Here is a 15,971-nt window from a genome sequence, read left to right on the forward strand (position 1 = left end):
TAGTGTATCCTTCCCTGTACGGTCTTACCAACATGCCTCCACTCTGACCTGGAGGGACCATTTGTAAGTATGTGATTTCTCTGAATGATCTGCTGGGTTTGATCTTGGATGTCAAGACCACCAGTCCTCTCCCAAGCATTTTTCCCACTTGTGTGGACATAGTCAACTGAGTCCAAAGTCCATCGCAGGAAAGGTTGTTAGATATCCAGTAGAAGTAGCAGGGTGCCCATGTGCTTTGCCACAATGAACACTGAGTACATTTGACCCTGATAACATCATTGGAACAACCATTTTTAACATAAGTTTGAGGGGTGCTCCCATGTTTGACACTTAATGGTTACCGTTCTTTCAAAAGGTAAACAGAGACTAAGGGTAAGGGGTTCGTTGAGCATCCATGCCTTATCAGTCCTTGACATCTTTCTTTGGACTGCCAGCAAGGTTGCCTACTAGTCCCAGTTGTAGTGGTAATTTCTGTGAGGTAGACAGATGTTCTCAGGAACTCTCTCCAGAAGAGTGGTCCAGAAGAGTTCTGTAGGGCGTGTTTTTGCTGTTTCCATGGCAGAGGAGAAGTAGATTGTTTTTACCTCTATTATGGCAGCATTATCTGTGTCTGCGTCTGTCAGTATCAGACCTCCTTTTTTTGCCACTCCATTCCTTCCTGCTTTTTTTCGGTCTGCTTTTTGGCCTCTAGGTTGGGCAGAGTTTTCTGTAAGTACATTTTTTGGAATTTGGCAAACTTGAAGAGTTTTCTGGCCAGACTATGGAGGTGGCTTTTTCTTGTCTTGCAGTAGAGAGAGTTTCCACCTGGATGAGGAAGTGGGTTGACCAGCTGAGGAGAATGATTCTTGCATTTCTTATGTTTACGTGCAGTCCAATGAGTAAGGTAGATTACCTGTGAGATATCTAAGACGGAGAGTTTAGATAGCCCCAAACCTCCTATCTTATCAGAGGCATCATCTGAATGATTGTTGAAGCTATCTACAAGAGCTGTATGAGTTTTATTGTATGTTAGGCAGTGTTACTGTGAGCTGGGAAACTGTAGTGTCTGAGCTTTGATAGTGTTAATGCCCAGGTTAGTCAGCTCTCTAGACATGCAGATTTGGTGAATGCAATCAAAGAATTTTGATCCAAGTGTGTGTTTTTTGCGTTTAACCCCAGAAAGAAATCAAATGGATATGTTACATCTACATATGTACTTCTGGGTTTGTGGTAAGAGGTGGGGAGCAGGGGAGGAAAGGAATGAGGTAAGCCAACCCCAGACCTGTATCATCAGCCAGTCAGGTTTCTGGGACCCAGACCAGGTGACTTGTTGTTGATAATAAGATTATAGATCATTAAGGATTTATTTACCATACATCTTGCACTGGTCAACATGAGGCTCAGGTTCTGCTCTTTGTCAGTTTTGGGTCTGTGTGAAGTAGCTGTTTGCTTTGAAGCCAATAAAGTTTGTGGCTTCACTTTACACCAGGAGTGAATTTGGCCCAGTTTCTCCAAATCTAGAACATCTCTCTCTGAAAACCAGCTCAAGAGCAAGAAACAAAACATTGCCCTTATAGCAGTGCAGTGACGGGGCCAGTTAAATAGCTATTGTGGCTGCGGCATGACAATAAAGGAGAAGCTAAACCATTTGGAGTATTTGTGGAAACTCTAATATCTGTAGCACTTGTATAGAAGCAGCACTTACCAGCAGGTTTTGCACTAGAATAAGAAGCTTTTGAGTATTATTCCACTGTATGGAGGTGAAAGGAAACGTTTTGTAGCTTGTGGCAAAGCCTTCCTGGACAACTGATTTTACACACAGCCAGTGTATCTCAGGGTGGTCTGTGGCATAGGGTTACATTGTAAGTGCGTCACTTACAATCTATTTAATTGGAGTCTTGGGTGACATTTCCCTTCTGCTGCATCTCCAGATAGAAAGCTGATCTACGTTTTTTGCTTTAAGTACACTACAAGGTTGGAAAGTAAAGTTGAGTTTGTGATGAAGTAGATATATTGGCTTCCCATGCTTTTGAAGACAAATGGAATCTCATCCATCGCTGCTGTACCAGTACACTGGTGCTCCATTTCACACTGCTTTGGGTTAGGATTTCAGTTTGCCCTTCCTTCCTAATGGGGTCCCTTGGTGGTGAATGCCATCCACACACAGGATGGATGAGATGCCCTAAGGACCTGAATCAGGCTTGCCTTTTAAGCAGTGCCTTGCTGAACTGCGAACTGGGGCTTCCTTGAACTGCTGTGTGAGGATATGAATTCAGCTTTGAGACAAAACAGAGAGCAAAAAATTGTATATTGTATATTGTATGTTAGTTAACAGCACATGGTGTTCTGTGGCAGTCTGAATATATATTGAAAACAATTTCCTTGTGGAGTCTTCAGTATTTCTGTGAGTCTCGTTTTCCTTTGTTCTAACTCCCACTGGGACAGGTAGAGAAAAATGGCTGGTGCATCTGCTCCGGCCACTGTCAGACTGAAGCTTGCAGCAGAATTAATTCCGTCTTCTCTAATGATCAGCAAGTTACCTCATTGTCAGGAAATGGCCTCTTCAGTCTAAAGAAACCATCACAACTCCTTCTCATTGTATGCTACAACACCTTTCTCTAATGCCTGCATCTCTTTTACACCAAAAAACATTCCCGCTTACCTTTTAAGTTTAAGGTCAGCGTGGTTTCTTTACTCCATAAGTCTGGGTGTTCCCAGATATACTATGTGTATCAAAAAGCTTTCAGATTAGAGGCCCTACATTTTATATCTTTTTTTCTTTTCTTCGGAAGAGCAAGCTCTGCCTTCCCCTTTATGTTGGAGGAAAGGTTAAGACATGATTGCATGATGAAGCCAGGCCTGCCACTCTGTATCCATCTTGTTAGATCAGATTCTCACCTGGCTTGCCATACTGTGTTGAGGAGACATGTTTGTGACTGTCCAGTGCAGACAGCTGAGTGCTTCCATCCTGTTAGATCCCTTTTCAGATGGATTTAGTGGCAGTTTTTACAGTTTTTGCACAGCTTTGTGCAATAGGAATCTTGCTCAAATTCTGATGCCCATTTTTTTTACACAACTTGGCTCTCCCCAAAATAATTTGCAAGACAATGCTGAATAAGGAATGCAGCCATCCCAAACTCCTGGCCTCCAATGGGGGGGGAAAAATCACAGGCACAATTTTTAGTGCCTGCAGTTGCACCCAGTTTGAGCTCTTCTTCTGTGGTTTGCTGGATGCTGTGCTCAAAAAGTAGGCCTATAATGTTTATATATTAGAGTTATATATTGTATATTTTCATTCTTTCTCTGAGTGGTGGCACATACATATGTTGAGTGAGATGTGTGTGAAGCTTAGCAAGTATGTTTGAAATGGCTAAGTTTGGTTTCAGAGTTAAGTCCAGCTGTTGCTTTAAACACTTTGTATAGTGCAGTGATTTATGCTGTACCAGTCTCATAGAAGCAGGCTGATGTGAATCATGAATGAACTACTTTTGAAAGATGAAAAGGATGTGAGTATTCCCTTTCTCCCTCCCTTGCCTTCCCTCATCCTACCCTTTGCTCCCCTCCCATCCAGTGCAAGTAAGCACATTTCTGTGTGATGCAGAGGAACTTGCTAGATACTGGTTAGTCTGGTTCCTGTGTCTGGTTTTATTACTTCTTTTATGTGTCATCTCTCACACTGCCTCCCTGTCACCTCCGCTACCATTTGAAACCCATATATGCTAAAATAGTCTTGAATGGATCAGTAAATGTGTGTCATAGAATGGGGCCAAACAAATATGTTCACCCAAGATCTGGGAAGTGGTAGGAACTGACCTTTTACACTTTTTCTGCTTTTCAGGTCTTTAAGCCCTGAGCCACCCTAAATCTCCTGTCCCTATAAAAAGCTGCATTTTAAAAGGCTTTAGGAGGCTTGCTGACCTTGCAACCTACTTTGTAAGGAGTCTGCACCCACAGCTATTAAACAAAATTAATTTCAGCACTTTTAAATTGTTAATCTTGCAAAAGACAACTCGCTTGCTCTCCAGTGATCCCATAGGTCATCATTCTGTGTGCTGTAAGCCATCACCGGGGTTTGTGGCTCTGAACATCATCAGTCTGCTTGTGGTTTTCCAAATGCCTTTCCAAATTAATTCCCTTGCTCTCCACTTTCCCTCCCCCCCAGCTCTTTGAGATCTGGGAACTTGGTGAGCAATGTGGATTTAGCGGGCATTCAAAAATAGCCCACAACGTCTTATTTTCAGTTTAAGGCTACTCTATCCTAAATCAGTGCTTCTGACTCCTCCACCTTATGGTAATGAACGTTGGGCAGCAGGACATTAATTCAGGTAGGAAATGACAGCTTTAGTATTCTGAGTGTTCGTTTTTCTATCGAAAGGGTTACATCTCTTGTAAGTTAAGTATCTCTTTACCCATGGGGCAAATGTTTTATCATGTATCAATTTATTTTGTGTCCCTTTTAAGTGCATTTTGTCTGCCTGGCTGTAGAACTTGGAAATGTTACCCTTTTCCCTCCTTATGGGGTGTGTGTGTGTGTGTGTGTGTTATCTGGGATTATCATTCTCGGTTGTCCCTGCTCCTTCCACATCTTTTGTCTCTGCCACTCAAACCAATTTCAGCTATCCGCCGGCTTTCATTTGGGATAATAGCCTCTCTTTTTACTGTTGTCTTGTCATGTTTGATTCGGCAGCACAAGGGTTTTAAATTAGCCAAAATGTTTGCATGCTGGGCTTACTCTGCTGCCACTACCAGTTGTAGATCTACTGAACCACTTGATGCTGAAATTGATGATTGCTCGGAAAGAATAAGAAATTGTTGGTGACTACCGGGAAGATTCATTCACGCCGAGCCCCTTTTAAACAACATAGAGGGAGGGAGAGAGAGAGTTCCTTCATTTTCCTGCCACCTGGCTGGTGGTTGTATTGTGCTTGTGCCAGGTTCCTGCTGAGTGATTACAGTCTTGCTAGGCTGGGTAGTTCCTGTGATTTCAGAAATAAAAACAGAAAAAAAAAACCCTCAAAAGATGTGCAGTTAAATTCAATGACTTACAGCTGCTGGGTTTTAACTCACTGGTGAAAGAGCACTTTAATTTCTTTCTTATTTTATTCCCTCCATATTGAATTTTACTTGTCAGAAGTTTTAACCAACAGAAAGCTACCTTCCATGGCTGCTGGAATTTGTGGTGCTAAACCACCAAATGGGAATTGAGCAGTTTTTTGAATATTTTTCCAATTAAAAGGGATTGGTCATTAATGTGATTTAGTGAGCTCTGGAATCACCATGTAAAACCTACCAATGACCCTCAAAAGTTATTATTACTGATGTTGGTATTGAGAGAGATTTGTGACCAGAATTAACAGGTGGCCATCCTACCTGAGAAAGTAGGTATGGCTGTCGTCTTATGCATAACTTCAAAATAATCAGAAACATTTTGACAGAGTGCTAAAAACAGATTATACTCTAATCAGTGAGGCCTCAGAATTAAATGAGAAGTGGCTGGAATATTACTAGAGATGCAATTGTATGTTCATTATTTAGTACATTCACTTCTACAAATGTGCCTCTCCCCCACAAGTCCACTGAATGGCTGTGGTTTGATGTAAATCTTCTTTGAAAGATGATACAGGTCACAAAATGAGGATAATAGGTCAGCAAGTGTTCTGTGTACAATAGCTCTTCATGGTATCCAAATCTGCATGAGGCACAGGAGGCTCTGTTATGTGACCCATGTCTCTATCAAACCTTATTGAGGGAAATTTGGTAACAGGAACATAGGATTTGCCGCAGTAGGTTAGACCAAACTCTGGCATCCTACATTTTGGTAATGGCTAGTACCTGATGCTTTGGAGGAAGGTGAATAAACCTGGTCACGTCCCTAGCCAGTTGTGTAGTGGACTACACATGGAACTGTGTGTGTGTGTGTGTGTGTGTGTGTGTGTGCGCGTGCACGCGCGCAAAGAATAGTAAAAATGTGACAGAATTGTGTCACGTCATATCAGAAACACACATAGGCACTGACCTACTCAAATCCCAGGTGGTGCTCGACCCCCCCACTCCACCGCTGGCCCCACCTCCACTCCATCCCTTCCTCCAACTCCCCACTCATGCCACGCCTCTTCCTGTCCCTGTTCCACCCCAGGCCCAACTCCCACCCTCACCCTGCCTTTTCCTGACCACTCCCCACCTCTTTCTGCCCTGGCTCCTCCCCACCCCCCCAGCGCCTCCTGCATGCTGCTGAACAGCTAATCCATGGCGGATGGGAAGTGCGGGGAGGAAGGGTAAGGAGCTGATCAGCAGGGCCACTAGTGGGCGGGAGGCTCTGGGGGGAGGGGGAGGCACTGATCCTTGGAATTGCTCATGGGTGTTGAGCACCCATTGTTTTTTTTTTCCATGAGTGCACCAGCCCCAGAGCGCCCACGGAGTCAGCCAGGCATATAGGATGTGTGATTCCAGACACACACACCACTATTCCTCAAGATTATAACCAAAAATTGTACAGTGTCCTGGATAAGACAATAAATATCACATATTCAGTAATAGGACTGTACAGCATCTAAACTTATAATGATGTTTGCACTGGTATTGTTACAACTAAGCTAATTCCATCATCCAGTTTTTCTGGTTATTAAATTATACGTTGTCATTTTATAAGCTATCATTTGTCTGAAAAACACACCGTGGTGTAAATTTTAAGGAGTTCCTGTAAGTCTTTTTCTCCTTGCCCCCCTTATGTATTTAATAAATTTTTGGGAAATAATGTGAATGAATAAAACTCCAAAAATATATATCTAATTAATGGTATGAATCTCCAGGGCCCAGCAATGGATAACTGCAGTGTAAATCTAGCACGGCAGGCTTCAGTTTGCACCCAATAACAGCAGATTGAATGGGGAGGCAGGATACCATTATGGGTCTAGTCCTGTTATCTCTCTCTAACTGTTGTAATGTTCCAAACTGCTGATTTCTCTGCTCAATCAAGACAGTTGTATTACAGGAAAATATATTGGTAGAGGTGCTAGTGAGGAAGCTAACGCAAAGGATAATGAGTGGCTCTAGCTATGTCCTCCAGCAGACTTTGATGAGTTTTGATAATATATGGGATGGGTCAATCTGCCCTATTAGCAGATGTAGCCAGTTTATGCTCTACATACAAACTAGAGATTTGATAAAGCACTAACTGAGTTTTCCGGCTCTCATTTACAAGGTATTAGATGTTCGAAACTTAATGGGATCATCATGCTTTTGCCACACTTTTGTTAAAATGTGTTTTATAACGTAAGCACGAGGCAGCGTGACAATTCACTGGGAGAGGAAGGGTGGTCTTGTCGCAAAAGCACAATGCTGGGGACTTCTAAAATCTGAGTGTGGCTCATGGCTCTGCTTCAGAATCCAGTGTGATTTAACATCACTTTTCCTCTGTTTCCCCATCTGGTTTAAGTTGGAGCCCTTTGGAACATTTTCAGTTGAAATGAAATTTCAACAAAGCGAAAATGTTTAGCTGAAATGTTTCAGTTTCAACCAAGACATTTTTTAAACAGGGCTGGAGAGGGAGGGTGTGTGTGTGTGTGTGTGTGTTGAAGGGTCAGGGGGACATGAGATGGTGGGATGTGAGACCAAGTGACTCAGGCCTGGTCTACACTCAGGGGGAAGAGGGAGATCGATCTAAGTTAAGCAGCTTCAGCTACATGAATAACGTAGCTGAAGTCAACGTATTTAGATCTACTTACCGCAGTGTCTTCACTGCGGTAAGTCGACGGCTGATGCTCTCCCATCGACTCCGCCTGCGCCTCTTGCCCCAGTGGAGTACTGGAGTCGACGGGTCCATCGATCCAGCGGGTAATGTAGACAAGCCCTAACATTCACACTCTATAGCCTGGTGGTTAGGGCGACAGAGATTCAAGTTCCTGCTCTGCCTGAATCAGAGTGAGCTGGGATTAAAATCTCTGTGTTACAGCAGAACCCTGAATTTGGGTTCCTCCCAACAGAGACACGTGCCTTAACACCAGGCTTCCCACGTCCTCTCTCTTTCACTGGGACATTTGGATGCATCTTCCCGAATCGAAAACATTAGCTTTTCAGTTTGAAAACGGGCATTTTTACACATCTTTTTTCATGAAAACATTTTGAAAGGTTTCATTTTGGTTTCAGTGTGGAATGAAAACAAATCCCAGAACCTCAAATGTTCTTGTGGAACAGAATGGTCATCCTCCAGTCCGCTGTAGTTAAACTTCTCCCCTGCCTCATGAGTTTTTATTGTGAGGCTTTAGCCCCTAATGTTTGTGAAGTGCTTTGACTTTCTTTAATGGAAAGTGCTGAATAATTGAAAATAATAATTCAACCCGTTTCTGGTTTAAGAGACCAGTAGCGTTTTATTCAGCAGCTGCTGGGAAATTGCCCAAAATGAAGTGGAAGAAAGTACGGGTCCAGGTGATGCATTTTAGTAAAACTGAGCACAAAAGAATGAAGTTGGCTAGATGGCGAAATTGAGACAGCAAGTGACTTTCCCAAGGTCACATACTAAGTCAGTGTCTGGAGTAGAATTAGAACTGTGCAGTTCCTAGGCCTGTGTTCAGGCCATTAAATGGCATTGTATCTCTGATCAGATCGGCAGCTATTTTATAAGTCTATTTATTCCACTATCAAAGAGGAGGCTATATTATGACAAAGTTTTTGAAGCTTTGAATGTTTTCCTCTCTTTTTAAATAAAGACATAAAATTGGTGGCCACAATGTACACTCACAGTGGCCTGTAGTGAGCTCTGTTTTAAGATTCACTAAGCAGAAATCATTGTGAATGACATAGTTTTGCAAGGATTTTTTTTTTTTTGCTAATGCTCTTAGTTTTGGTTTCCCCCACACTTTCAAGTATTGTTCTTAATTTTAATTGTAAAAATATCGCTCTATTTTTACTAACAACTTATTGCTAACAAAGATCGTCAACTCTGATTGTGTGTTTCTAGCTTTAATCTGTTTCCTAGGACTAGGGAGGCATTTTTAACTTTCTTGCAAAAAGTAACAAGAATGTCATACATAAAATTACCCTGTTTGAAAGAATGGAAGCTGCATCCCAATATAGATCACAGTGGAAAATGACTCAAAATTACATGACAGCTCTCCCCCTTCTCTTCTCCCCCTTCCTTTTCTCAGTCTGTTTCTAGTTTAGCTGCAGCATGAACCATGCACAGTGTATTGTGACATTTCAGTTTACTGTTACTAATAATTCCTTTGCATGTTTCATTAGTCTGTTATTTATAGAATCATAAAAGGGTCTCTACAATATTTAGCCTCTGCGATGTTGATGATGACATCCTAAAGATTGAAATGTTCTTTTAAAAGAAAATAACATGTAGGTGGAATCTTCACTTCACCATCATATTTTATCGATTCTTTTGTCATATTTAAACTCTCTCACAATCCCTCTACAGAGAGGTGGCTTTAACTATATGAGCAGTCAAGGAAAAGTCCTACATCTTACAACATACAGTTAGAGGCTGCGGAGAGCATGAACTCCAGATGCTTGTATAAACAAGACTTACTAGAAGTCTTTACCTCATAACTCCTCATAAGCTTACACCTGACAAGCCACTCAGAGCTAGAAGGCTGTGTTTTCCCTAATAAATTCCTTTTTGAACCCACTTGTTAGTCAAGCGTTGTGCACACTAACTACAGAAAGGGCCCTGTGTCTTGGGCATAAATTACTCTTGTGTGCCACTGTCTCTGAGCAGCCCCCCAGTTATGGATTACTTTGTTCTCGACTTGACAGGAACATAATTAGAACTGTTGATGAAATCTACCAAATTGTTCCTCCGTGGCCTCAATGGTCAGGAAATTTGGTTGAGTCGTATTTGTCACCGACGTAAAGGCTCTAAACACTTCATATTAACTATGTTATTAATGTGCCCTCTAATCTGTCCATGAATTGGTAACACTTGAAGTGAGCTGAGCTCTAATAGCACCTTGTGATGAATACATTGTAATGCTGTTAAAAAGTTTCTAGAGGGTGAAAAAAATGTTAATAAAAAGTGGATGTTGCTTTTTTTTTTTAAATGGAGATTCATTTAGGCCTTACATTGACAGACCGTTTTCTGTTCTATAGGATTTGCTGACATTTTGGCTGTTTCATTGCCAGAGGAGGCTTTGTGTGTCCCAGAGGAAGTGAGCGATCTGGCCATAACAAAACCCGCCAAAATATTTAAACACCGTTCCGATCTTTTCTAATGCAATGCATAGTGAATGTGACTAGGAAAGGATGGTGAGTTCATGAAGGGGGGTCATTTCCCTCTGGCCTGTCTGGTGAAACGTGCACAAATGAGCCACCGGGAGTTGGGGGTGGGATGATTAGAACCAGGAACATTTACTTTGCCTCCTTCTCTCAAATATATTGCTTCATAGAAACATACAAATATTAAATATGGGTCCCAGTTAATGTGTTTATATCTGGATTCAGATCATGAACTTCCTAAGAGTTTGGGGTGTTCAGATCATGTGTTTTGGTTATCAGCCCTTGTCAAAAAATTTAGTCACTAATCACAGACTTGTAGATGTTTTAATCTTGCAATAAGATATGTAGAAGGAAATATTAAGACGGGACAGTTACTGTTGAAAACGCTGAGCCTGCCAACCATGGTTGATGGAAATCCTAGAAGTTACCAAGCAGGTATCACAATGCATTGTAAGGGGACTTATTTGTTATGGTCCTGATTCATTCGAGTTGATGTGTTTTGGATCAGGCCTGAAAAGCTAAAATACTTGGTTGCTCAATAGGATGGCTTTTGTAGAGGGAAATGTCTTCAAAACAAAAAAATGATCTCATACTTTAATGTCACTTTGAAGAACATTGAGATTCTTTTTACCTGGATAAGTAATTGTGTTTAGACAAGTAGTTAGAATACGAAAATGCTACAATAGGGATGTTCACATGTAGGGTTTTACGGGATTGAAGACAGTTCTGACAACATAATGTTTAGAACAGAGCTGGCAGTATAGAAAAACAATAATTTTATGTCCTTTAGCTACTCTGCAAAGAATCAGGTAAATTGCCTTCCATTGCTGCAGTACTTTTGGTGATTTGTTTTTATTAATTCTCAAACAAAACAAACAAACAAATGGAGGGGAAAAAAATTCGAACCATGCAGCCTGCAAACCCACAAATGTAGAGAAATTCAGAGCACAGCTGAAATTTTGTGTTTTATCTCACCTGTAATGCTCATCACATATCCCATTAGACCACCTCCTGCTCAGAGGTTACCGTCCATACCAACATAAGCTAAGGAGAGAGTTTCCATCCTACTAAGCTGTATTTTCTTGCTCATGTGGACTTAATTCACATGCTTAAGAATGTCTGAAGAGGGTAAATACCTGCATTGAAGTATGTGGCAGGGAAGAACCTAACAAGAGGCTGTGAAATAAGTTGGCTATGATCCCTGTTTTGGAAGCTGCTCTGCATGAGCTGACCCCTGCAGTTGCACAGAACTGTTATGAATTTAATTGGGGTCCTGGGAGGGCATCGGGGAGGGGTGTCTATCTGTGTTGCTCCAGTCGCAAGATTGTGACCTATGATAGCAAGGTGCTGTGTAAACATAAATTCTGGGGCCCTTGTCATGATTTATGAAGTCTTTTTCTTAGCTTCCTGTCAGTTTGTCATTGAATACTGGATAGAAGAGAAGGTTCTGATCCTAGTCTTTTAACCCCGGAATCCATGGTGCTGATTTACTATCTCTTCCTCCCTATGACCAGCTGATACCACAATAGGTCTGTTTGCAGGCACAATGGGACTGTTGCCTACAAAGCTGACACATATTAGTGTGGGAGATGGAGATTTTTCAGACGCTGACCCATGGTTTCCTCAGAACTCCAACATCTTCCCCATGAAATGCAAGTCTCATCTTTAACCTCTCACAATAATGAATATAATCATAAATAATAAACCATTTAAAGTTTAAAAAACAAAAATTGCCATTTATTTTTTTTTTAAAGAGGGAGAGACCCAGAAATGCAGGATGTTAAAACTGCATATGGCTCTTTGCAATTTTGTAAGGTGCTCCGATACCTGGCTGATGGCTGCAGTATAAATACATACAAAAAGATCTCTCTTTTTTTTTTTTGGTCCCACTCATTCTTTGTCTTTGCCCTTCCTTTTCTCCCTCAACCCATCTATTCTGAACTTTCCTTCTCCTTTTTCATTTCTCACTTCTCTTTACTTAAGTGCAAAATCACAGGATCTTGGAGAGCTTTCCAAATAATTGGATCTTGTTGCTTGCTTGCAGTGTATTCCAAACTCTATTATAGTATCTTTTGTTGTATGTGGGCTTTAGAATTCTGTGTCATTTGGGATGTTACTATTACCCAAAGGCACACTTTATATCCTGTATCTACTTCATCTCACTTTCCTTTTAGTATGTATTTGCTACTTACAACATTTTTATTAAGGACTATTATATTATTTTTCTGATACTATCGATTTTCTTTTTGCTTTCAATCTCCAGTGGGAATGTTGTGATATATACTCATTCGCTCCATCTATATATACATTTCTATTTTCATTCCCCAGATGTGCTAAGGGCTGACAGGAACAAGGGCCTAGTCTGATCTCACTTGCTATTTACCAGTGTGAGTTTGGAGTAATTCCACAAAAATCAGTGGAGTAGCGCCAGTGTAAAAACAGATTTAGATCAGAATTGGACCCTTAAATGTTAATTTGGTAAAACTGTCACTCTACAGCATCAGTTGAATGGAGCATATGTTAGTAGATGCTCATGTTTGGAATGATGATTCACAGTTAATCGTTATAAGAAATAGGCGTACCACTTCATAAACTCTGGGAAGGACTGTTTTCTTTTCCAAACATTTAAATTACTCAGCCATTTTATGCATTAAAACCCAATTATAATTTAGAGTATCAGAGAATTTCAAAAGCTATTTCCTTCAGCAATTGTGCCTAGATCTATATTTTATCACTGAAAGTTCACACTCTTAAATGCATATTTTTTTAACAGAACTAGCAAGACATTTGACCAGACATCAGGTATTGCCCTAAAATACTAACAGAAAAACTATATTTTGTCATTTCAAAGGTTTGAAATTCTACTCTTGGATCAACAGGTTCTTGGCTTTAAAAAAGAACATAAGGTTTTTGTAGGCTGAAACACTGAAGCTTATATTCTTCAGGACTGATTACCAATTGTGCTTTTACCTCAGGTTAGAGATAGGCCAGTACCAGAATACTAGATCCAAGCTCTTTGCAGCTAACCCTCCCTCCTTCCTGACCCTCCCACCCCCTCTTTTCTTTTAAGATGTATATGGTCAGATCTGAAAACCCTTGAACTCTGGGAAAGTTGTGATTTATATTCAGACTTCATGGTTTGGTTCCATCTCTATTCCAGATAGCCATGTCTTCTTCATTTCAGATGGCAGAGCCCTTAGCATTTGGCTCAAGAGGGGCATGAATACCATAATAAACCACTCCTGTTGTTTCTACTATTCTGTATGCACTGATCTAATTGAAGTCTGAAGAACCAAATAAATATACATTAATGACAACCCTACTGTCACTTAAAGGAAAACTCTATCACTCAGACTAGCACTATGAAATTTCCATACACCTAAATGAACTCCAAAATGTAGCCGAATAATCATTTACCAGCTTCCTTTGAAACTGCAATATTTAGAGACAAGCAAAGGCTGCTTCAGTTAGTTTGCTTTAATTATTTTATGAACACTGCATGAGAGAACAAAGCCAGAAGGAAATTTCCCACTCCCACAGCCTTATCCACAATTTGAGGAGGGATTTGCAGGATTATGAGTAATGATGTATACTTGTTTTGGAATTGAAAGATGTGTCTCGCATCAGGTTTTGGCCGTTACCTACTTGCATTGACGTGGTCTATCTTGGCGGGATTCGATTGCTAAAAATCACCTATGGCCATGCCACAAAATGCAGAAATCCCTACTGTTTCATTTTGGAATACAACCCTTTGTGATCGTAAATCTGATTTGACAGTGTCCACCTGAGAAGATGCATGATATATGACCTATTTGCAGTATGTGCAATTTTTTGAAAATATTGTCCAAGACAATAGAATAATCTTTCAGATTATCCATTGGGAGGCTGATTTCTCAGAAGAAATGTATGTGTCTCAGATTGTATTAGTCTGGGGCAGGAAGGTGATGATTGTAATTGTAGATAAAGCAATAACTAGGGAGTTTCTTATGTGTTTGTAAACCCAAAGGGAGGCACTTAGAAACTAATAAAACACTCTCAAGTGCAGCCCTAGAAATGTGACAATCTATTTGTTGAACATTGACCATGTATTTTTGTAATGTAGCTCACTCTCAGAGCCTTATCCACCCATTGGGAATTGATAGCATAATTTTTACCAAACTTTTTCCTATCTAGATCATATGGTTAAAAATCCACAGGTAACCAGGAATTCAATAATTTGAAAAATTTCACCTGTAGGGCCAAGTTCTCTTTTCGTTTGTGGCTGTATAGCTCAGGAATAACCCTGAGGTACTTTGGTATAAGAGAGAAGAGAAACCTTGGGCCATATTTTAACATTAGATATGATCAGCATAACTTGGGCAAAAAACAGATTATATTGTAATATTTTCAGAAATAAAAGTACTGACTTACAATAGCATAATGCCTTCAAAATTCATTTTGGAGATGCTTGTACTTATCAAAAATCTGTTCAGTTGTATCTCGGATTGCCATCTAGGAACATACACATTCTGTATCATGTAGAGAGAAAGGGAAAAAGCAATTTTACCACCAAAGACTCTGATTTCAAAACAAGGAATAGCTGTTGACATTTAATGTGGGTCCAGGGATGTCATGAGTGAAAAAGTGAAGGGGGTGTGTTTAAAAAAAAAAGAAGAAGAAGAAATTAAAAGGGAACAAGCAGCTGCAGTTCTATTTTCATCTATTGTGAGTCTTGTATGTGGAGCCTAAGCTGAGATAAGAGTCTGGTGTGTCCCTTCATGTAGCGCCGTAAAACTGTATGAATTAAAGTTCCCAATGATATTAAGATTAACTAAGTAAAGTTACACTTGTCAATAGCTCCTCTTGTTAGATATTTAAAGTTCAAGTGCTTGTTTGCTTTAGTTAAGTGCTCTGAAGTGCTTCAAAAGGCATTGGCCCATTTATATAAACAAATAGAGAAACTCACTGATAGTCTACTCTACCCAGACAGAGTGTCTTACCCAACACTAAGAAATCCCTTACTGGTGTCTGAAAAGGATCTACCCTAGCGGCCTCCAACACACTTGAGCCTTCATTTTATATTCTTTGGTCAGGACTTTCTCATCATTGCTTACATTCAAACACAATGTTCATGCTGCAAATAACATGAAGAGAGGGAGTCAGGTTAGTAGCCCAGGTGCTTATTTATCCAGGGGACAAAAGTGACTAGTTATCCAGAGTACCATGGAAGACTGGTTTTCTTTCAGTTTATTGCTAGACGTAGTATTTATTTGTGCCACAATATTTTGTTCTCCTTTTTGCTGCAATGTGCTAATTCAGTAATATGTTTAATTTTTAGTATCCTTTCTTGCTTGAGAAAATCAAAGGAAAATAAGGGTGGGCTGGATCTAGGTGGCAGGACTTCAGAAAACTTTGAATGTAGTGATATTTTGTTACCTGTTACATGGACTCAGTTCTAAGAGGTCATGTAGCCATAGCTCAGACATATTTTCAAATCTAATACTTGGAAAATACCCATTTCAGTGGGAATTTTTCATGTCCGTTAATAGAGAAAGGGGGAAGGAAAGATTCTTGCTGATACTGAGAGGCTTTTAAGCTATTTACATGCTTCCCACAACGCCTACCACTTGTCTTCATGATGACAACTAAGCTACCCCACCGTTGCTTCTGTACATTACAAACCCCATAACCCCACAATGCCATTTTTCATTCAAGGCCTTGAAGCCCAGGCACTTCATTAAGTTATTTATTGAAGGGAAGGGAAGTTTATTAAGCAAGTCTCTCATTTGCACAGG

General features: G+C 40.4%; 1 protein-coding gene across 6 annotated transcripts in view; it reads left to right on the top strand.

Annotated features, from left to right (window-relative positions):
- Window positions 1-15,971, top strand: part of ESRRG (estrogen related receptor gamma) — a 472,345-nt gene that overhangs the window by 179,391 nt on the left and 276,983 nt on the right. For 2 of the 6 annotated variants that reach the window (XM_045011449.1, XM_045011450.1), the window contains exon 2: window positions 10,072-10,227. The exons of the other annotated variants lie outside the window; for them this stretch is intronic. In XM_045011449.1, coding sequence (XP_044867384.1) covers window positions 10,193-10,227 — 35 coding nt within the window. In that variant the 5' untranslated portion in view covers window positions 10,072-10,192. The remainder of the gene's footprint in view (window positions 1-10,071; window positions 10,228-15,971) is intronic. 6 annotated transcript variants of the gene reach the window in all.

This window comes from Mauremys mutica, chromosome 3 (assembly GCF_020497125.1).
Source record: "Mauremys mutica isolate MM-2020 ecotype Southern chromosome 3, ASM2049712v1, whole genome shotgun sequence".
Classification (NCBI taxonomy): domain Eukaryota; kingdom Metazoa; phylum Chordata; order Testudines; family Geoemydidae; genus Mauremys; species Mauremys mutica.